Below are 24,325 nucleotides of genomic sequence, written 5' to 3' on the forward strand. Positions count from 1 at the left end.
AACTCTGCTGGGTATTTCACGCTCAACAGTTACCCGTGTGTATCAAGAATGGTTCACCAACCAAAGGACATTCAGGCAACTTGACACATCTGTCGGAACCATTGCAGTCAACATGGGTCAGCATCCCTGTCGAACACTTTCGACACCTTACAAAGTTAATTCCACGGCAAATTAAGGCTGTTCTGAAGGCAAATGGGGGGGTCTTAATGTAGGCTGCTTCATGGCGCTATGACAACAATATAACTGATATACTGTGACTGTCATGTTCATATTACATACTGTATACAGTATTTCACATTATAATACAGTCTTCTTGTCTTTCTCAGACTTTCGTTATTGAACATAATCATATTTGTTTTGGTGCATTTTAAAGTCAAACATTGTATGGTTAATAAATACATTTTCTAACATCCTTAGGAGAAGATGCAGTAAAAACTGTACAACTTCACAACATAGCTTTGCTACCTCCAAGCTGAACATAGCAATGTCGTCAATTAGCATTAGCTGCGTTTTACACAGGCAGACCAGATATGATATTTCGCAAATTATTGGCAAAAGAGCTTATCTGAATAGTTAGTGAAAAAAAAATATGTGTCTGCCTGTATAAACGCAGTCATTGTCACCTCAAACTAAATAAAGGATTGGTAAAGAATAGTAGATTATCTTACTCTTTACAGTCCACAAGGTTGTTCAAATGAGACTATATGCTTGAGTTGTAGGCCTAGTTGAGCTACAAGTCATGAAAGACACAGAGCTGGGGACTTAAAAAGGTACGTTTCTGACAGTTTCCCTACCAAGTAGAGGTTAAGAACCTAAAAATAGAATCTTTCTAACCCCATGTGAATAATACATCAAACAGTATATAAAGTTAAAACATATTTTAGAAATAATACTATTATTGATACATGCATAAGCCTTTAGACATTGAACTATAGAGATGTAATAGACCCTGAATGTAGTGGTAGATGGTGGCCAGCTCTCTAGCTTTTTCTTTCAAATAGAATTGTCTTGAAGTGACTCAACATTAGAATAATTGCACCGGAGGAGATGGCTGCCGTTTTACGGTCTTCTAACCAATTGTGCTATTGTGTGTGATTTTTCGCATTATTTGTAACTTATTTTGTACAAAATGTTTCTGCCACCGTGTATTTTGACCGAAAAGAGCTTCTGGATATCAGAACAGCGATTACTCACCTCGTGCTGGACAAAGATTTTTTCTACAACGAGTCGGACGCAAAGGATTTACTTCAGACACCTGACAAGGCTAAAATCCCCGTTATTCGCAGGAGAGAGAGACAGAGGGATGTAGGTCGGGGTGCCTTGTAAGGATTCGATGGCGAGTGGAAATATGCCTCAACCGTCAGTCCTATTAGCCAACATACTATCATTGGACAACAAAAAAGGCTAATTACGATCACGAATATCCTGCCAACGGGACATTAAAAATGTACAATGCCTTGCAAAAGTATTCACCCCCCTTAGCGTTTTTCCTATTTTGATGCACTGCAACATGTCATTTAAATAGATTTTTACTTGGATTTCATGTAATGGACATACAGAACATAGTCAAAATTGGTGAAGTGAAATTGAAAGTGGTGCCCCTAAATAAGATCTGGTGCAACAAATTACCTTCTGACGTCACATAATGAATTAAATAAAGTCCACCTCTTGCCTTTACGGAAGAGTGGCCAGAAAAAAATAAGCACACATGTTTGGTGGTCGCCAAAAGGCATGTGTGAGAAATATGGAAGGTACTCTGGTCAGATGAGACAAAAATGTAGCTTTTTGGCCATCAAGGAAAACGCTATGTCTGGCGCAAACCCAACACCTCTCATCACCCCTGAACATCATACCTACAGTGAAGCAAGGTGGTGGCAGAATCATGTTGTGGGGATATTTTTCATCGGCAGGGACTGGGAAACTGGTCAGAATTGAAGATATGATGGATGGCGCTAAATACGGGGAAATACAGAGATTTGAGACTGGGACTTACGTTCCCCAGTTTCTGTGTTGTGGGTTTGTTTGTATATGTTTCAGGAAATGGCTTCCTGGAATCCCTCAAGTAGCTGATTGGTCGGCCCCTTTGCTATTTGGAGCTGACCCCGCCCTCTCGTCAGAGGATACAGCTGTATCCCATTACAGACTCCTTCTCCAGCTAGAAAATCCAGTGTTCCTTTGTTAGGGAGAGCTTATTAGTAGGTATGAGGTATGTTGGTTGTTGCTGAGAGAGAGCAAATGTTTATGTCCTGTGTTGGTTGTTGCTCAGAGACAGGTTTTTGTTAAGTATTTTGAAGCCGCTGATCTGAGGTATGTGTGTGCAAATAGGACGCAGTGTTTTGATTCTAGAAATTTTTACTTACGTTTGTATTATTATTTTTCATTTGTTCCGAGGGGGGGAAGGGAAGGCACCTAGGGAGTGCTTAGGCAAGAGGCCTGTGGGCATACATAACCCGTAGTATTTACTGTCTAAGCACACTAGGTAAGACCTGGGCGGACCACCGCTTGTATTTTGGTTAGCTCACCAGGTGGGTTAGGTAAGTAGTGGGTAGGCAGGTAAGGTAGGAGAGGGGGCGCTTTAACTTTAACTCTCTTTGCTTTGGTTTTGTCCAGCCCCTTTTTCTCAAATTACTGTGTGAAGGAATAAATTCCCCTGTAAACGGTAAATTCTCTGTCTTTGTCATTCTTACCTGCACCTACAGTCCCATTCATCTTACACTCCACGGGGAGTTGAGTTGTAGCAGGGCGTTGCGTTCCCTCTTCCTAGAGGCCATGAACATGAAGGGAAGCTGCCAAAATCACTACCAACCCGTAGCACTGACGTCTGTAGCCATAAAGTACTTTGAAAGGCTGGTCGTGGCTCACATCAACACCATTATCTAGGAAACCCTAGACCCACTCCAATTTGAATACCGCCCCCAACAGATCCACAGATGATGCATCCTATATTGCGCTCAACACAGCCCTTTACCATCAGGACAGATGGAACACCTATCTAAGATCATATTAATTGAATACTGCTCAGCATTCAACAGCAAAGTGCCCTCAAAGCTCATCACTAAGCTAAAGACCCAGGGGCTAATCACCTCCCCCTGCAACTGAATCCTGGACTTCCTGACGGGCTGCCCCCAGGTAGTAGTGCGTACGGCCCAGTACATCACTGGGGCTAAGCTGCCTGCCATCCAGGACCTCTACACCAGGCAGTGTCAGAGGAAGGCCCTAAAAATTGTCAAAGACCCCAGCCACCCCAGTCATAGACTGTTCTCTCTACTACCGCATGGCAAGCGGTACCGGAGGGCCAAGTCTAGGTCAAAAAGGCTTCTCAACAGTTTTTACTGTACTAGGAGGGGAGTTAGAGGGAGGGGTGTATTAGGGAGGGGATTACTAAGGAGGGGAATACAAGGGAGTATAAGAAAGTACTAGGGAGGGGTGTACTAGGGACTACTATTGAGAGGAGTACTGGGGAGGGGAGTACAAGGGAGTACCACAGATGGCAGTACGAGGAAAGGGCATTACTAGAGAGGAAATTACCAGGGAGGGGAGTACTAGGGAGGGGTTACTAGGGAGTAGAGGGAAAATAGTACTAGGGAGGAGAGTACTAGGGAGTAATATAGAGGGGAGTACACAGGAGGACAGTACTAGGGAGGGGAACACTAGGGAGAGGACCACTAGGGATGATTGTACTAGGGAGAACTAAGGAGGAGAGTACTAGGGAAAACTGGGGAGGGGGGTACTAAGGAGTACTAGGGTGTGGAATACTAGGGATGGCAATATTAGTGAGGGAGTACAAGGGAAGGGGGTACATGTGAGGAGAGTACTAGGGAGCAATAGGGATGGGAGTATGAGGAAGGAGAATACCAGGGAGTACTAGGGAGGGGAGTATCAGGGAGGAGGGTGCTAGGGAGTACTAGGGAGTGGAGTACTAGGGATAAGAATACAAGTGGGGGAGTACTAGGCAGGGGTGTAAAAAGGAGGAGAGAACTCGGGCATACTAGGGGCGTTACAATGGAGGAGAGAACAAGGGAGTATATAACTAGGGAAGGCAGTACGTGGGAGTACTTGGGGAGACAGTACTAGGGAGGAGGGTACTAAGGATTGCTATAGAGGAGAGTACAGGCCGGGCAGTACTAGAGAGGAGAGTACTAAGGGAAGGGAGGTATTAGGAAATACTAGGGAGTAAATTACCAGGGAGGGGAGTACTAGGGAACATTAGGGAGGGGAGTACTAGGGAGGGGTCACAAGGACCGGGGATACTAGTGAGGGAGTACTAGAGAAGGGTACAAGGGAGGAGAGTACTATGGAGGGGAATACTAGGGAAGGGATAAATAGGAAAGAAAGTACTAGGGAGTACTAGGGAAGGGAGTTCTCTGGAGTACTTGGGATGAGAGTACTAGGGATAACTAGGTAGGAAAGTACTAGGGAGGGGAGTAATAGAGAGTTCTAGTAAGGGAAGTACTGGAGAGAAGAGTACTAAGGGAAGGGAAACAAAATGGAGTACTAAGGAGGGGAGTACTAGTGAGCAAGTACTGGGGAATGGGGCACAAGTGAAGAGAGTACCAGGGAGTACTAGGGAGGGGAGCACGAGGAAGGAGAGTTCCAGGGAGTAAAAGGGAGGGAGTACAAGGGAGGAGGGTACTATGGAGTACTAGGGATGGAAATACTAGTGAGGGAGTACTAGGCACTGGGGTACAAGGGAGGAGAGAATTAGGGCATATTAGGGAGGGGATAACAATGGAGGAGATAACTTGTGAGGACAGTGCTAGGGAGGAGAGTACTAGGGAGGAGAGTACTCGGGATTACTATAGAGGAGAGAACTAGGGAGTACTAGGGGGGGAGTACTTGGGAAGGGAGTACTAGGGAATACTAGGGAGGATATTACCAGGGAGGGGAGTACTAGGGAGGAGAGTAGTGGGGAGGAGCGTACTAGGGAATTCTAGGGAGGGGAGTATCAGGAATGGGGGTATTGAGGAGTACTAGGGAGAATATTACTTGGGAGGGGAGTAATAGAGAGGGGAGTACTATGGATGGGGATACTAGTGAGGGAGTACAAGGGAAGGCCACAAGGGAGGAGGGTACTAGGGAGTACTAGGGAGGGAAGTACCAGCGAGGAGAGTCTTGGGGAGGAGAGATCTAGGGAATACAAGGGAGGGGAGTATTAGGGAGGAGGGTATTACGGAATACTAGGTAGGACATTACTAGGGAGGGGATACAAGGGAGGAGAGTTCTAGGGAGTACTATGGAGGGGAGAAGTAGGGCGGAGAGTATTAGGGAGTACTAGGGCGGGGGATACTAGGGAGGGGAGAACTAGGGAGGAGAGTACTAGGGAGCGGAGTACAAGCGAGGGAGTACTAGGGAGGAGAGTACTAGGGAGTCCTTCTGTAGCTCAGTTGGTAGAGCATGGCGCTTGTAACGCCAGGGTAGTGGGTTCGATTCCCGGGACCACCCATACGTAGAATGTATGCACACATGACTGTAAGTCGCTTTGGATAAAAGCGTCTGCTAAATGGCATATATTATTATTATTATTTATTATTATTATTATTAAAGAGAAGGGAGTACTAGGGAGGGGAGTACTATGGCAGAGAGTACTAGGGAGGAGATAACTAGGTAAGACAGTGCTAGGGAGTACTGGGGAAAAGAGTTACCAGGGAGGAAGGTACTAGGAATTATGAGGGAGGAGATTACTAGGGAGTACTAGGGAGGAAGGTACTAGAGAGTAATATGGAGGGGAGTACTCGGGAATAGATCACTGTGGAGGGAAGTACTAGGGGTTACCTAGTACTAGAGTACTACACAGCACTAGGGAGGCGATTACTCAGGAGTAATATGGAGGGGAGTACTAAGGAGGAGAATACTAGGGCGTATTATTATTATTATATTAGGTTACAGGAGTACTAAGGGGGAGAGTGTGAGGGAGTACTAGGGAGGATAGTACCAGGGAGTACCGGAGAGGGGAGTACTAGGGAGGGGAGTACTATGGCAGAGAGTACTAGGGATGAGATAACCAGGGAAGACAGTGCTAGGGAGTACTCGGGAGGAGAGTACAAGGGAGCAGAGTACAAGGAATTTTGAGGGAGGAGTTTACTAGGGAGTACTAGGGAGGAAAGTACTAGAGAATAATATGGAAGGGAGTACTAGGGAATAGAGTACTAGGGAGGGAAGTACTAAGGGTCACTAGTGAGGAGAGTACTAGATAGCACTAGGGAGGAGAGTACTAGGGAATACTAGGGAGGGGAGTATTAGGGAGGGGGATACTATGGATGGGGATACTAGTGAGGGAGTACAAGGGAGGGCCACAAGGGAGGAGAGATCTAGGGAGTATTAGGGAGGGGAGTATTAGGGAGGGGGCTATTACGGAATACTAGGGAGGACATTACTAGGGAGGGGAGTACCATGGAGTACTAATGAGGGAGTACTAGAGAGGGGAGTACTAGAGAGGGGGGTAATAGGGTTTGGAATAATAGTGAGTGATTACTAGGGAGGGGATACAAGGGAGGAGAGTTCTAGGGAGTACTATGGAGGGGAGAAGTAGGGCGGGGAGTACTAGGGAGGGGAGAACTAGGGAGGAGATTACTAGGGAGGGGAGTACATGGGAGGGAGTACAAGGGAGGATAGTAGTAGGGAGTACAATATAAGGGGGTACTAGGGAGGGGAGTACTATGGCAGAGCGTACTAGGGAGGAGATTACTAAGGAAGACAGTACTAGGGAGTACTAGGGAGGAGAGTACCAGGGAGGAGAGTACAAGGAATTATGAGGGAGGAGTTTACTAGGGAGTACTAGGGAGGAAAGTACGAGAGAATAATATGGAGGGGAGTACTAGGGAATAGAGTACTAGGGAGGGAAGTACTAGGGGTCACTAGTGAGGAGAGCACTAGATAGCACTAGGGAGGAGATTACTCTGGAGTAATATGGATGTGAGTACTAAGGAGGAGAATACTAGGGAGTACTAGGTAAGAGGAGTACTAGGGAGGAGAGTATGAGGGAGTACTATGGAGGAGAGTACTAGGGAGTACTAGGGATGAGAGTACTAGGGAGGGGAGTCTAGGGAGTACCGGAGAGGGGAGTACTAGGGAGCGGCGTACTATGCCAGAGAGTATTAGGGAGGAGATAACTAGAGAAGACAGTACTAGGGAGTACTAGGGAGGAGAGTACCAGGGAGGAGAGTACAAGGAATTATGAGGGAGGAGTTTACTAGGGAGTACTAGGGAGGAAAGTACGAGAGAATAATATGGAGGGGAGTACTAGGGAATAGAGTACTAGGGAGGGAAGTACTAGTGAGGAGAGTACTAGATAACACTAGGGAGGAGATTACTAGGGAGTAATAAGGAGGGGAGTACTAAGGAGGAGAATACTAGGGAGTACTAGGTTAGGGGAGTACTTGGGAGGACAGTGCTAGGGAGCACTAGGGAGGATAGTACTTGGGAGTACTAGGTTAGGGAAGTACTATGGCGTATAGTACTTGGGAGTACTAGGGATGAGAGTAACGGAAAACAGGGAAAGGGGGATACCTAGTCAGTTGTACAACTGAATTCCTCCAGTACTAGGGAGTACTAGGGAGGGAGTCTAGGAGGATAGTACCAGGGAGTACTATGGAGGAGAGTACTAGGGAGTACTAGGGATGAGAGTACTAGGGAGTACTCGGGATGGGAATACTACAGAGTACTAGAGAAGGGAGTACTAGATAAACAATTGTTTTCATGTATTTCAAAAAAACTCAACAGGCGATTAACAGATGTTGTTGTCAAATAAGGGAATAAAATAAGTTGCAGTCATATAAAAACCACAGCACAACATAATCCATCTAATGAGAGGGTTGAGTGGAACAGCTGTCCGGGGGGACATAGGCTCAGTAAATGAGATGCAGGTAGATATTTTCTCCCCAGCTGGCACACTTTTCAACAGCTCCTAGCAAAGGGAACCTCTCTGGATACTCTGTAACACTGCTTACTCGACAGGCAGAGTATCATCATGGGGATACTCACACACACTTCCTGCAATCCAGTTGGTTTCATGAGCGTGCACACACACGCACGCACGCACGCACGCACGCACGCACGCACACACACACACACACACACACACACACACACACACACACACACTTGCATGAAAGCACACAGACCCACCCTCTTGCACACACACACACAAAAACATTTCAATTTAGGAAGTGATTTGAATAAAACATTTTCAAACTTTCAAATAGTATATTCTACTTTTCAGAATATAGAAAAGTATATGATTATTAAATTGTCATTTTAGTTGACTTCCTGAACTGACTGCCAGACACAGTCACTTACATGCAACCTGCACTTCAGTCCTCCTCTGTAGTAAGGCTCCAACACGGTTCCTGATGATACATTGGTAGAAGCCAGCATGGGAACGGTCCAGGGAGGGAATCAAGTACCTGCAAAACACACACATATTTCACACATATGTTAGATATCTGGATCACATGCGATACACACACATTAGATTGTTGAAACACGCACAATACATACATGAATCAAAATGAAGTAAGCTTTTAGCGACATTATTTGTCTAAACACACAATACCCCCACATGACTACCGGTCAAAAGTTCAAGAACAACTACTCATTCAAATGTTTTTCTTTATTTTTATTATTTTCTAAATTGTAGAATAATAGTGAAGACAGAAAAACCAGGAAATAACACATGTAATCATGTAGCAACCCAAAAAGTGTTAAACAAATCAAAATCAATTTTACTTTTGAGTTTCTTCAATTAGTGATCCTTTGCCTTGATGACAGATTTGCACACTCTTGGCATTCTCTCAACCAGCTTCATGAGGTAGTCACGTGGAATGCATTTCAATAGCAGGTGTGTCTTCTTAAAAGTTTATTTGTGGAATGTCTTTCCTTCTTAATGCGTTTGAGCCAATCATTTGTGATGTGACAAGGTAGGGGTGGTATACAGAAGTTACCCCTATTTGTTAAATGACAAAGTACATATTATGGCAAGAACAGCTCAAATAAGCAAAGAGAAATGACAGTTCATCATTACTTTAAGAGATGAAGGTCTGTCAATACAGGAATACAAGAACATTTCAAGATAGTTTCTTCAAGTGCAGTCGCAAAAACCATCAAGCGCTATGATGAAACTGTCTCTCATGAGAACCGCCACAGAAAGGAAGACACAGAGTTATCTCTGCTCTAGAGGATAAGTTCATTATCAGCCACAGAAATTGCAGCCCAAATAAATGTGGTTGAAGATATCCCTCTAGTGGTGTGGGGGCTGTGCTTTGGCAAAGTGGGTGAGGTTATATCCTTCCTGTTTGGCCCTGTCCAGGGGTGTCCTCGGATGGGGCCACAGTGTCTCCTGACCCCTCCTGTCTCAGCCTCCAGTATTTATGCTGCAGTAGTTTGTGTCGGGGGGCTAGGTTCAGTTTGTTATATCTGGAGTACTTCTCCTGTCCTATTCGGTGTCCTGTGTGAATCTAAGTGTGCGTTCTCTAATTCTCTCCTTCTTTCTTTTCTCTCTCTCGGAGGACCTGAGCCCTAGGACCATGCCCCAGGACTACCTGACATGATGACTCCTTTCTGTCCCCAGTCCACCTGGCCATGCTGCTGCTCCAGTTTCAACTGACCTGAGCCCTAGGACCATGCCCCAGGACTACCTGACATGATGACTCCTTGCTGTCCCCAGTCAACCTGGCCATGCTGCTGCTCCAGTTTCAACTGTTCTGCCTTACTATTATTCGACCATGCTGGTCATTTATGAACATTTGAACATCTTGGCCATGTTCTGATATAATCTCCACCCGGCACAGCCAGGAGAGGACTGGCCACCCCACATATGCTCTCTCTAATTCTCTCTTTCTTTCTCTCTCTCGGAGGACCTGAGCCCAAGGACCGTGCCCCAGGACTACCTGACATGATGACTCCTTGCTGTCCCCAGTCCACCTGACTGTGCTGCTGCTCCAGTTTCAACTGTTCTGCCTTATTATTATTCGACCATGCTGGTCATTTATGAACATTTTAACATCTTGGCCATGTTCTGTTATAATCTCCACCGGAACAGCCAGAAGAGGACTGGCCACCCCACATAGCCTGGTTCCTCTCTAGGTTTCTTCCTAGGTTTTGGCCTTTCTAGGGAGTTTTTCCTAGCCACCGTGCTTCTACACCTGCATTGCTTGCTGTTTGGGGTTTTAGGCTGGGTTTCTGTACAGCACTTTGAGATATCAGCTGATGTACGAAGGGCCATATAAATACATTTGATTTGATTTGATTTGATTCACAGAGTTCAAGTGACAGACACATCTCAACATCAACCATTCAGAGGAGACTGTATGACTCAGGCCTTCATGCACAAATTACTGCAAATAAACCACTACTAACGGACACTCATAATAAGAAGACACTTGTTTGGGCCAAGAAACATGAGCAATGGACGTTAGACCAGTGGAAATGTGTCCTTTGGTCTGGAGTCCGAATTGGAAAGTTTTGGATCCAACCGCTGTGTCTTTGTGAAACGCGGTGTGGGTGAACTGATGATCTCCACATGTGTATTTCCCACCGTAAAGCATGGAGGAGAAGGAGGAGGTGTTATGGGGTGGGGGTGCTTTGCTGGTGACAGTGTCACTGATTTATTTAGAATTCAAGGCACACTTAACCAGCATGGCTACCACAGCATTCTGCAGCGATATGTCAAGCCTTCTGGTTTGGGCTTAGTGGGACTATCATTTGTTTTTCAACAGAATAATGACCCAACACACCTCCAGGCTGTGTAACGGCTATTTTACCAAAAAGGAGAGTGATGAAGTGCTGCATCAGATGACCTGGCCTCCATAATCCCCTGATCTCAACCAAATTGAGATGGTTTGGGATGAGTCCGACCGCAGAGTGAAGAAAAAGCAGCCAACAAGTGCTCAGATTATGTGGGAATCCCTTCAAGACTGCTGAAAAAGCATTCCAGCTGAAGCTGGTTGAGAAAATGCCATGAGTGTGCAAAGCTGTCATTAATGCAAAGGGTGGCTATTTGAAGAATTTCAAATATTAAATATAGTTTGATATGTGATTTCTTATGCATTATTTCATAGTTTTGATGTCTTAACTATTGTTCCACAATGTAGAAAATAGTAAAAATAAAGAAAAACCCTTGAATGAGTATGCATTCTAAAACTTTTGACCGGTACTTTACATGTATATTTAGTTCATTTAGCACACTGTCTTATCACACCATAGTGCCATCAGACTTCTGATATCAATGTAGGGTGAAAGGGGGCCACAAAATTGTGAACCATTATAAAGAAATGTGATTGAAAAGTATTTTGAAAATACAAATTACAGCTCTCCCCATCTATTCCAGAGTGTGTTACTGAAGCAGACCCTAGCCCTAGAGAGATGAAAGCAGCAACATCAGCAGTACAGGTGTTATGTACACATCCACCAGTCAACAGCCCACCCACACCCTCCCTATGACCTTGAGTTCACTGTACGCCCCATGGAGCTGCAGTACCTACTCCGTCCCATGTGGGGACAGCCTAACACATCATATTCAATACCATACCTAAGCAGGATGGAGTAATAATGTCAACGTAACGATAGGACACTAACACTTTGTAAGTCGTCATGCTTTCTGAGTCTGGCTGCAGAGAGTAAAATGTCTGCTACCAAAGAAGGGGGATATCACACAAGGAAATGACCATAAAAGGAGAAATGCAGAGAAAGCAGGGACACCATCTGGACTCTCCGTGATGATTAATAAAAGGTCAAAATCCCTTGATGTGTTTGACACTGTAATGAAACACAATGCCTGGGGCTTTGGTCAGGGAGGCAGACTCCACTACACCAAAGGGACATCTCTTTCCTTTGGTCTATTATATTTCACTACTTTCTGTCCTACAGTGAGGTAGTGTCTGGTATATTCATTTTCCCACACAAACTCTTAGTTTGAGAAGGTCTAACAGGAAAAAGGGACTTTCATGTCGACAATCACGGTACTTGTGGTACTGCAACTCTCTTCTCTGTGCAAGTCTGAAGTTACACATCGTCAACAATAGGGAAGCTGATCACAATGTCTGTTTAGCTCTGGTATTTCAGAGGCAAAAACAGACCCATCTTTAGAAGCATGTAACAACCTCATGGCCTAATTGTTTTTTTAAGTCTTCAAAACGATTTTGTTCTGCCCTGATGACTTGTCATAACATTTCATTTCTATCTAGTAGCATCCAGTTAATACTGAGTTAAAAGTGATTATATTACCTTAAAGTTATGATCTGAGCTCTGGCTCTGTAAATAGCTCCAATAAATTAACCCCTTTTTCTTTACAGTTAACCATTTATATACTTAGCGCTTCCTGTCTGCGATCCGAAAGTTAGATATAAAGGAACATAACCTGGAGACCTTGGGCTACAAATTACTCTAGTGGGAAAGCACTCCCTGAACCTGCGGATCAATGCTGCGGAGAAAAGAGGAGCGAGACAGAGAGGGATTAGGGGAGGGAGGGAACGCAAGGGAGTATAGAGCAGGATAGTTTGGAGTTTCGATCTTGATGCTTTAAAAAGCTATTGACCTCAGATGGAGATCAATAGACACAATAGAGTGGGGAAGGAAAGGAGATCTGCCCAGACAGAGGGGATAAGAAGGAGAGAAAAAGAGCGAGAAAGAGAGAGAGAGCAAGAGAGAGAGAGAGCAAGATAGAGAGAGAGTGTGAGAGAGAGAGAGAGAAAGAAAGAAATGGAGAAAGAGAGAGACAGCGAGCTAAAGGGGGGAGGAGGAGGAGAGAGGGAAAGATGACAAACAGGCCAGCCAGACACACATCATCTGGAGAATGAAAGGGACCAAGGTCTGCCTGGAACTGGAAAGAGAAGAGGACCATTTTTTTCACACTCAAATCAAATGTTATCTGTCACATACACATGGTTAGCAGATGTTAATGCGAGTGTAGAGAAATGCTTGTGCTTCTGGTTCCGATAGCGCAGTAATATCTAACATGTAATCTAACAATTCCCCAAGAACTACCTAATACACACAAATCTAAAGGGGTGAGTGAGAATATGTACATATACATATATGGATAAGCGAGCGGCATAGGCAAAGTGCAATAGATGGTATAAAATACAGTATATACCTATGATATGAGCAATGTATGGAAACATTATTAAAGTGGCATTATTTAAAGTGGCATTGTTTAAAGTGACTAGTGATCCAAAGTGACCAGTGATTGGGTCTCCATGTAGACAGCAGCCTCTCTGAGTTAGTGATTGCTGTTTAGCAGTCTGGTGGCATTGAGGTAGAAGCTGTTCTTCAGTCTCTCGGTCCGAGCTTTGATTCACCTGTACTGACTTCGCTGTCTGGATGGTAGCAGTGTGAACAGTCAGTGTCTCAGGTGGTTGTTGTCTTTGATTATCTTTTTTTGCCTTCCTGTGACATTGGGTGCTATAGGTGTCATGGAAGGCAGGTAGTTTGCCCCCAGTGATGCATTGTGCAGACCGCAAAATGCTCTGCAGAGCCTTGTGGTTGAGGGACAAGCGGTTGCCGTACCAGGCAGTGATACAGCCCGACAGGATGCTCTCATTTGTGGATCTGTAAAAGTTTATCAGGGTTTCGGGTGACAAGACACATTTCTTCAGCTTCCTGATGTTGAAGAGGTGTTGTTGCGCCAACTTCACCACACAATCTGTGTGGGTGGACAATTTCAGTTTGTCGTTGATGTGTATGCCTAGGACCTTACACTTTCCACTTTCTCCACTACTGTCCCTTCGTTGTGGATAGGGGGCTGCTCCCTCTGCTGTTTCCTGAAGTCCACGATCATCTCCTTTGTTTTATTTACGTTGCGTGAAAGGATGTTTTCCTGACACCACACTCCGAGTCTCGTCGTTGTTGGTAATCAAGCCCACTACTGTTGTGTCATCTACAAACTTGATGATTGAGTTGGAGGTGTGCATGGCCACGCAGTCATGGGTGAACAGGGAGTACAGGAGGGGGCTGAGCATGCACCCTTGAGGGGCCCCAGTGTTGAGTGTCAGCGAGGTGGAGATGCTGTTTCCTACCTTCACCACCAGGTGGCGGCCCGTGAGAAAAGTCAGGACCTAACTGCACAAGGTGGGGTTGAGGCCCAGTGCCTCCAGCTTGATGATGAGCTTGGAGGGTACTATGATGTTGAAAGCTGAGCTGTAGTCAATGAACAGAATAACCCTGTTGACTGCTGTGTTTCTGTGTCCACTGTGTTTCTGTGCTTCATTCACAACTGTTTTTCTACATGTTCTTGTGATTTTTGGATGCACCACGGTTGATTCTCAATTCAATGGAGAAGCAGGTACGAGGAAAGGGACCTTGGACCTCCGCCTCTAATATGGTTGAAAATAATAACTCCACTCCTCTTGATATATTTTCAATAATAATTAATAAAATTCATCGTCAGGAAACAGCATTTTTGTTATTCCATATTCACTGTTACACCATAATTATATAATTTACTGTAGCAAAGGCAGCAGGGAGACATTCAGATTGCAGGGCTGAGCAGGTACTGTAAGAAACTAAAGAGAGGTCGACAGAGGGCCAGGAGGAGGGAGGGAGTGAACGAGGGAGGGAGAGGAGGAAACATTGATTGACAGGGGCCCGGGTCGATAGTGTGATGTGGGGATCAGGGGAGGGAGGAGCCAGAGGGGGCTGTAACAACCAGTCCGTAATGAGGGATCAAACCATATTAGTGCTGGGGTTAGCATGGAGCACAGAGCAACTGGACTAAATTACTTCTGGTGTCGATTAATGTTAACAGACTAATTAGGAGCTAACAGTAAGCTAGAGGTAAGCTAGCGGCGTTAGCGACACTTCTCGTTTAAGACACGTGTTTTGGCAGCTAGCGCTATTAAACAGAATGGCTGTTTTGCATATACGTAGCGCAACATGCTATGGAAGTAGCATTAACTTGAGTAACTGGTAAGGGAGGGGATTGAATCAGAGAATCCTCCGGAACGATGTAAGGATATTTAGAAAGAGAGGGGGAGAGAGGTGAGAAAGCTGTGAGGTGGTGCTTGAGGACACCTGTGGAGATTTCACTCCTCAGTCTTGAGCCTAAACCTTCAGGGTGACTAACCAGAGTTTGTTTGTTCTCTCTCTCTCTCTCTCCCCCTCTCTCTCTCTCTACATTTACATTTTTTTAACCATTACAATACTTTCACAAGAGATCTCACAACACATTCAGTGTGTGTCGCATCACAGTGCCCACTGTTCCATAAGGTGTATTTGTATCTGTTCTTTAAATCTGATTGTACTGCTTGCATCAGTTGTCTGATGTGAAATAGATTTCCATGTAATCATGGTTCTTTGTAGTACGGTGCAACTCCCATGATCTGTTTGGGATTGTGAAGAGACCTCTGGTGGCATTTATTGTGAGGTATGCTTGGGTGTCTGAGCTGTGTGCTAGTAGTTTAAACAGACAGCTCGGTGCATTCAGCTTGTCAAAACATATTACTAAAACAAGTAGTGATGGAAGTCAATCTCTCCCCCAATTTGAGCCATGAGAGATTGACATACATAGTATTAATGTTTGCACCACATGTACCTTTAAGGACCAGCCGTGCTGCCTTGTTCTGAGCCAATTATAATTGTAAATCCCTCTGTGTGACACCTGACCACACGACTGAACAATGTTCCAGGTGCGACAACACTAGGGCCTGTAGGACCTGCCTTGTTGATAGTGTTGTTAAGAAGGCAGAGCAGCTCTATATTATGGATAGACTATCAATATGTTTTGACCATGACAGTTTACAATCCACGTTTATTCTAATCAGTTTTGTCACCTCAACCTGCTCAATTTCCACATTATTCATTACAATGTTTAATTGAGGTTTAGGATTAGTGAATGATTTTTTCCCAAATACAATGTTTTTCGTTTTTTTTTATATTTAAGACTAACTTATTCCTTGACACCCATCTTGCGACCCATTCTCACACTAACTGCAGCTCTTTGTTCAGTGTTGCAGTCATTTCAGTTGCTGTAGTAGCTGACGTGCATAGTGTTGAGTCATCCGCATACAAAGACATATTCAAAGCCAGTGGCATGTCGTTAGTAAACATTGAAAAATGTAAGGGTCCTAAACAGCTGCCATGGGGAATTTTTGATTATACCTGGATTATGTTGGAGATGTTTCCATTAATGAAAACCCTGTTAGACAGGTAACTCTTTATCCATAATATAGCAGGGGGGTATAAAGCCATAACATATATGTTCTTTACTGGATAGTCATTTTCTTGTGGCAACACATCTTACTGCTGTGATATTTCACCTAATAGATATGGGAGTTTATCAAAATGGTGGACTCTCTGTTTAGGGCCAAATAGCATTCTAGTTTGCTCAGTTTTTTTTGTTAACTCACAAGAACTATACAGCACATGCTCTGGAACAGCAAAATAAGCACAACAGAAACCTGAAAATATCATCCAACCTGGAACTGAGTAAGTAGTGTTTAGTCTGAAGCTATTTTTAAAGCCAAGAAGAAAAATACATTACAATAATCTATTTTACTGTATAAGGACTGAATGCTATGCAAATGTTACCAAGCTTGCTAGGACAGAACAGATCCGGCTGCAACTTCAATTAGCACTAAAGTGTGAAGTGAGAACTCTTGAGCCCAACAATGGCAGGAGAGATTCACAACCCCCCTCAAATGCAGAGGCCTTTGAATCCCCCTCCCTCATTACAATACAGTACCCCCTGGATGTAGAAAATGAGAAGGTACTGAAGGGGTACAAAAATACGCTCCTCATGGACAATTATTTTGCTGACTGCTGCAAACAAGGAAAAGTAAGCAACTTAATTGGTCCTTCTGTGGCTCAGTTGGTAGCGCATGGCGCTTGTAACGCCAGGGTAGTGGGTTCGATTCCCGGGACCACCCATACGTAGAATGTATGCACACATGACTGTAAGTCGCTTTGGATAAAAGCGTCAGCTAAATGGCATATATTATTATTATATTATTAATCTTATACACAAACCATCCCCTTGATGTCACAGTGCTATACCGTATTTATAAACTACCCCTCTGTCAAGAAGGGAGGTGTTAGCGATGGGTGGAAACTCAGAATACTAGACAACGAAGACTTTGAGCCAGCCAATGTCAACCTGTACAATTCTGGAACAGTATTGGTACAGGGCACTCCCAAACTGTTTTAGATGGACTTTCACAGAATCAAGTAGGGAGCGCAGAAGGAAAAGCTCTCTCTTGAGAAAGATAAGCACACCCCGAGCCTGTCAGACCAGACCTCTTCATTAAACAACCCCACAGATAAGCAACCCTAAGCGGAAGGTCAACCTCCCAGCCCAGAGTACTACTACCTCGTTAAATAAAGGATACATTCACCCAGCTGTAGGTAAGGCAAGTGAAGCTGGAACAGCAGATGAACACACTCCAGTCAGCACAGACACAGACAACAGTCCAGCTCAACAACACCCACCCAACCAGACCCGAAGAGGTGGAGGTGGAGAGAGACATGTCTGCACTCTGGACTGTGGTGAGACAACTTCAACAGGAGAAAGAGTAGAAGCGGAAGAAGGCTCAGAAGCAGGAGAAGAACAGAGCACTAGAGGAGAAGGTGAGAGTGCTGGAGTAGAAGGTGAGAAAGGTGACGTGTGACAGAGAACAACCCATTAGAGTGCTGGCCGCTCCCACAGAGAAGCCAGCAGAACAGCCCACCACAGACCCTGAACAAAGTCTCGACACCCACAGCAGAACAGTCTAGAACAGCAGAACAGTCCAGAAATATTAGTTTTAGTAGAAGGACACAGTCTTAGAAATGCGTGTTTGGGCGCACAATGAAGACACGACGCACCTGCTGAAATCGGTTTCCTATTGAACATACTTCTTTCCGTAAGAAATATTATAGTTTGATTACATTTTAGGGTATCTGAGGAGTCAATAGAAACGTATTTTGGCTTGTTGAAACAAAGTTTAGCAGTAGATTTTCGGATTTCTTTCTCTGTATGTTGAACGATTGGATTACTCAAATTGATGGCACCAACTAAACAGACTTTTTGGGATGTAAAGAAGGATTTTATCTAACAAAACAACAATGTTATAGCTGGGACCATTTGGATGATAAATCAGTGGATGATTTTCAAAAAGTTTTAATCGCTATTTGTGAATTTATGAAACCTGTGCCAGTGGAAAAATAGCAGGACGCCCAGCCCTATTAATTAATGAAGACAGCTTCTCCATTCTGGAGGGGGAAATCAATCATTTTCAGGCACAGGGACATGTACTAGTCTGTTGAGAACTAAATGCCAGAACTGGACAGGAACCTGACACCCTCAGCACACAGGGGGAGGTACTACCTGGAGGTGACAGCATTCCCTCCCCCATATGCCCCCCTAGGCACAACTATGACAACATAACCAACAAAAAAGGGTCACAACTTTTGCAGCTCTGTTACACGCTGGGCATGTACATAGTCAATGGTAGGCTTCGAGGGGAATCCTATGGTAGGTACACCTAAAGCTCATCTCTTGGCAGTCGTACTGTAGACTACTTTATTATTGACCTCAACCCAGAGTCTCTCAGAACATTCACAGCCCGCTGACACCCCTATCAGATCACAGCACAGTTTAATTTTACAGAGCAGTACTCAATCATGAGGCATCAAAGCCAAAGGAACTGAATAATACTAAGAAATGATATAGAAGGAAGGAAAGTAGTGTAGAAACCTACCAAAAACAATTAGGCAACGATTAATTAAATCCTTTTTAGACAACTTCCTGGACAAAATGTTTCACTGTAATAGTGAAGGTGTAAACGTGGCAGAGAAAATCTAAACTGTATATTTGACCTCTCAGCTTCCCTCTCAAATCTGAAAATGTCAAGCAGATAACTTAAGAAATTAATAACAACGACATGGTTTGATGAAGAATGGAAAAACCTAAGAAAGAAAATGAGAAACCTATCCAACCAAAAACATAGAGACCCAGAAAACCTGAGCATACGCCTTCACTATGGTGAATAACTAAAACATTACAGAAGTACAATTCGGAAAAAGAAAGAAAAGCAGAAATCAGAATCTAACCAATCGATAGCATATAACCTCTTCTGGGAAAATGTGGATACACAGAACAAACAACACCAAAACGGAGGTGTATGGATAAACCACTTCTCCAACCTTTTGGGCCTATAACAAAGAACAAACAGCAAAACCATATATACTACCGGTCAAAGGTTTTAGAATACCTACTCATTCAAGGATGTTTCGTAATTATTACTATTTTCTACATTGTAGAAGAATAGTGAACACGTCAAAACTATGAAATAACACATATAGAATCACTTTGTAAACAAAAAAAGTGTTTTGTAACCAAAGAAATTTGTACAAATATATCTAATATAGGAGATTCTGTAAAGATCCACCCTTTGCCTTGGTGACAGCTTTGCACACTATCACTACAGAAGGATGTGGTAGCCATGCTGGTTAAATGTGCCTTGAATTCTAAATAAATCACTGACAGTGTCACCAGCAAAGCACCCACACACCATAACACATCCTCCTCCATGCTTTACGGTGGGAAATACACATGTGGAGATCATCTGTTCACCAACACCTTGGTTCACAAAGACGCAGTGTTTGGATTCAAAATGTTTCAATTTGGACAGACCAAAGCTCAAATTTCCACCGGTCTAATGTCCATAGCCGTAACGGTCGTCAATGGAAGAAGGTGAGGACCAAAGCGCAGCGTCGTATGTGTTCATGATGTTAATATTTAATGAATAAAACTGAACACTGAAATACAAAACAACAAAGTGAACGAACGAAACAGAAAATAATCACCCACAACTCAAGGGTGAAAGCAGGCTACCTAAGTATGGTTCTCAATCAGGGACAACGATTGACAGCTGCCTCTGATTGAGAACCATACAAGGCCAAACACAGAAATCCCAAATCATAGAAAAAAGAACATAGACTGCCCACCCCAACTCACGCCCTGACGATACTAAAACAAAGACAAAACAAACTAACTAAGGTCAGAACGTGACAATTTCTCATGTTACTTGTCCCAAGAAAGTCTCTTCATCTTATTGGTGTCCTTTAGTAGTGTATTCTTTGCAGCAATTCGTGCATGAAGGCCTGATTCACACAGTCTCCTCTGAACAGTTGATGTTGAGATGTGTCTGTTACTTGAACTCTGTGAAGCATTTATTTGGGCTGGTAACTCGAATGAACTTTTCTTCTAGAGCAGAGGTAACTCTGGGTCTTCCATTCCTGGGGCGGTACTTGTGAGAGCCAGTTTCATCATAGCACTTAATGGTTTTTGCGACTGCACTTGAAGTAACTTTCAAAGTTCTTGAAATGTTCTGTATTGACAGACCTTCATCTCTTAAAGTAATGATGGACTGTCATTTCTCTTTGCTTACTTGAGCTGTTCTTGCCATAATATGGACTTGGTATTCTTCAAATTAGAGAAGAAGGGACACCTGTTAACTTAAATGCATTCCAGGTGACTACCTCATGAAGCTGGTTGAGAGAATGCCATGAGTGTGCAAATCTGTCATCAAGACAAAGGCTGTCTATTTGAAGAACCTCAAATATAAAATATATTTGATTTGTTTAACACTTCTTTTGTTGCTACACGATTCGATATGTGATATTTCATAGTTTTGATGTATTCACTATTAATCTACAATGTTGAAAATAGTAAAAAATAAAGAAAAGAAAAACCCTTGAATGATTAGGTGTTCTAAAACTATTGACCGGTAGTGCACATAATCAAATACAAATCTTATAATCAACTACTAAAGACTACCTTCCTTACAACCCTGTTCTTCTCATACTTTCCTGTCCTCTTCATACACCCCTGTTCTTCTCATACTTTCCTGTCCTCTTCATACACCTATGTTCTTCTCATACTTTCCTGTCCTCTTCATACACCCCTGTTCTTCTCATACTTTCCTGTCCTCTTCATACACCCCTGTTCTTCTCATACTTTCCTGTCCTCTTCATACACCCCTGTTCTTCTCATACTTTCCTGTCCTCTTCATACACCCATGTTCTTCTCATACTTTCCTGTCCTCTTCATACACCCCTGTTCTTCTCATACTTTCCTGTCCTCTTCATACACCCCTGTTCTTTCATACTTTCCTGTCCTCTTCATACACCCCTGTTCTTCTCATACTTTCCTGTCCTCTTCATACACCCCTGTTCTTCTCATACTTTCCTGTCCTCTTCATACACCTATGTTCTTCTCATACTTTCCTGTCCTCTTCATACACCCCTGTTCTTCTCATACTTTCCTGTCCTCTTCATACACCCATGTTCTTCTCATACTTTCCTGTCCTCTTCATACACCCCTGTTCTTCTCATACTTTCCTGTCCTCTTCATACACCCCTGTTCTTCTCATACTTTCCTGTCCTCTTCATACACCCCTGTTCTTCTCATACTTTCCTGTCCTCTTCATACACCCCTGTTCTTCTCATACTTTCCTGTCCTCTTCATACACCCCTGTTCTTCTCATACTTTCCTGTCCTCTTCATACACCTATGTTCTTCTCATACTTTCCTGTCCTCTTCATACACCCCTGTTCTTCTCATACTTTCCTGTCCTCTTCATACACCCCTGTTCTTCTCATACTTTCCTGTCCTCTTCATACACCCCTGTTCTTCTCATACTTTCCTGTCCTCTTCATACACCCCTGTTCTTCTCATACTTTCCTGTCCTCTTCATACACCTATGTTCTTCTCATACTTTCCTGTCCTCTTCATACACCCCTGTTCTTCTCATACTTTCCTGTCCACTTCATACACCCCTGTTCTTCTCATACTTTCCTGTCCTCTTCATACACCCCTGTTCTTCTCATACTTTCCTGTCCTCTTCATACACCCCTGTTCTTCTCATACTTTCCTGTCCTCTTCATACACCCCTGTTCTTCTCATACTTTCCTGTCCTCTTCATACACCTATGTTCTTCTCATACTTTCCTGTCCTCTTCATACACCCATGTTCTTCTCATACTTTCCTGTCCTCTTCATACACCCCTGTTCTTCTCATACTTTACTGTCCTCTTCATACACCCCTGTTCTTCTCATACTTTCCTGTCCTCTTCATACAACCCTGTTCTTCTCATACTTTCCTGTCCTCTTCATACACCCATGTTCTTCTCATACTTTCCTGTCCTCTTCATACACCCATGTTCTTCTCATACTTCCTGTCCTCTTCATACACCCCTGTTCTTCTCATACTTTCCTGTCCTCTTCATACACCCCTGTTCTTCTCATACTTTCCTGTCCTCTTCATACACCTATGTTCTTCTCATACTTTCCTGTCCTCTTCATACAACCCTGTTCTTCTCATACTTTCCTGTCCTCTTCATACACCCCTGTTCTTCTCATACTTTCCTGTCCTCTTCATACAACCCTGTTCTTCTCATACTTTCCTGTCCTCTTCATACAACCCTGTTCTTCTCATACTTTCCTGTCCTCTTCATACACCCTATGTTCTTCTGTTCTGTTCTTCTCATACTTTTCCTGTCCTCTTTCATACACCCCTGTTCTTCCCATGCTTTCCTGTCCTCTTCATACACCCCTGTTCTTCTCATACTTTCCTGTCCTCTTCATACACCCTTGTTCTTGTCATACTTCCTGTCCACCATATTTCTATATTGCCGTGTCCCCTGAGTTGGATAGGACTTTGCAAGCTTTTCCACAGACGATGAGGGATATGTCAAGCTTATGAAACGCTATAGCAATAGTACAACACTATAAATCACATCAAATCAAATGTTATTTGTCACATGCACAGAATACAACAACCTTACCGTGAAATGCTTAGCAACAAGACCTAAACCAACAATACAGTTCAAGAAATAGAGTTAAGACAATATTTACTAAATAAACAAATGATTTTTTTTTAAATGCTATTAAAAAAAGTAACAATAAAATAACAATAACGAGGCTATTTACAAGGGGTAATGGTAACAAGCCAATGTGCAGGGGTCCAGGTTAGTGTAGGTAATTTGTACACGTAGGTTGGGGTAAATTGACTATGTATAGATAATAAACAGCGAGTTGTGTTGTCTGTCTGGTCCTGATGCCCTGACTGATATTGTTGTGTTGTCTGTCTGTTTATTGGTCCTGATGCCCTGACTGATATTGTTGTGTTGTCTGTCTGTTTATTGGTCCTGATGCCCTGACTGATACTGTTGTGTTGTCTGTCTGTTTATTGGTCCTGATGCCCTGACTGATACTGTTGTGTTGTCTGTCTGTTTATTGGTCCTGATGCCCTGACTGATATTGTTGTGTTGTCTGTCTGTTTATTGGTCCTGATGCCCTGACTGATATTGTTGTGTTGTCTGTCTGTTTATTGGTCCTGATGCCCTGACTGATATTGTTGTGTTGTCTGTCTGTTTATTGGTCCTGATGCCCTGACTGATATTGTTGTGTTGTCTGTCTGTTTATTGGTCCTGATGCCCTGACTGATACTGTTGTGTTGTCTGACTGATACTGTTGTGTTGTCTGTCTGTTTATTGGTCCTGATGCCCTGACTGATATTGTTGTGTTGTCTGTCTGTTTATTGGTCCTGATGCCCTGACTGATATTGTTGTGTTGTCTGTCTGTTTATTGGTCCTGATGCCCTGACTGATACTGTTGTGTTGTCTGTCTGTTTATTGGTCCTGATGCCCTGACTGATACTGTTGTGTTGTCTGTCTGTTTATTGGTCCTGATGCCCTGACTGATACTGTTGTGTTGTCTGTCTGTTTATTGGTCCTGATGCCCTGACTGATATTGTTGTGTTGTCTGTCTGTTTATTGGTCCTGATGCCCTGACTGATATTGTTGTGTTGTCTGTCTGTTTATTGGTCCTGATGCCCTGACTGATATTGTTGTGTTGTCTGTCTGTTTATTGGTCCTGATGCCCTGACTGATACTGTTGTGTTGTCTGTCTGTTTATTGGTCCTGATGCCCTGACTGATATTGTTGTGTTGTCTGTCTGTTTATTGGTCCTGATGCCCTGACTGATTGTTGTGTTGTCTGTCTGTTTATTGGTCCTGATGCCCTGACTGATATTGTTGTGTTGTCTGTCTGTTTATTGGTCCTGATGCCCTGACTGATATTGTTGTGTTGTCTGTCTGTTTATTGGTCCTGATGCCCTGACTGATATTGTTGTGTTGTCTGTCTGTTTATTGGTCCTGATGCCCTGACTGATACTGTTGTGTTGTCTGTCTGTTTATTGGTCCTGATGCCCTGACTGATACTGTTGTGTTGTCTGTCTGTTTATTGGTCCTGATGCCCTGACTGATACTGTTGTGTTGTCTGTCTGTTTATTGGTCCTGATGCCCTGACTGATATTGTTGTGTTGTCTGTCTGTTTATTGGTCCTGATGCCCTGACT

General features: G+C 43.6%; 1 protein-coding gene across 1 annotated transcript in view; it reads right to left on the reverse strand.

Moving 5' to 3' along the window:
* Window positions 1–24,325, reverse strand: part of LOC118370908 (protein sidekick-2-like) — a 668,753-nt gene that overhangs the window by 183,648 nt on the left and 460,780 nt on the right. Inside the window, exon 3 of the mRNA XM_052485096.1 lies at window positions 8,296–8,402. Coding sequence (XP_052341056.1) covers window positions 8,296–8,402 — 107 coding nt within the window. The remainder of the gene's footprint in view (window positions 1–8,295; window positions 8,403–24,325) is intronic.

The sequence above is a fragment of the Oncorhynchus keta genome, chromosome 2 (assembly GCF_023373465.1).
Source record: "Oncorhynchus keta strain PuntledgeMale-10-30-2019 chromosome 2, Oket_V2, whole genome shotgun sequence".
Taxonomy (NCBI): Eukaryota; Metazoa; Chordata; class Actinopteri; order Salmoniformes; family Salmonidae; genus Oncorhynchus; species Oncorhynchus keta.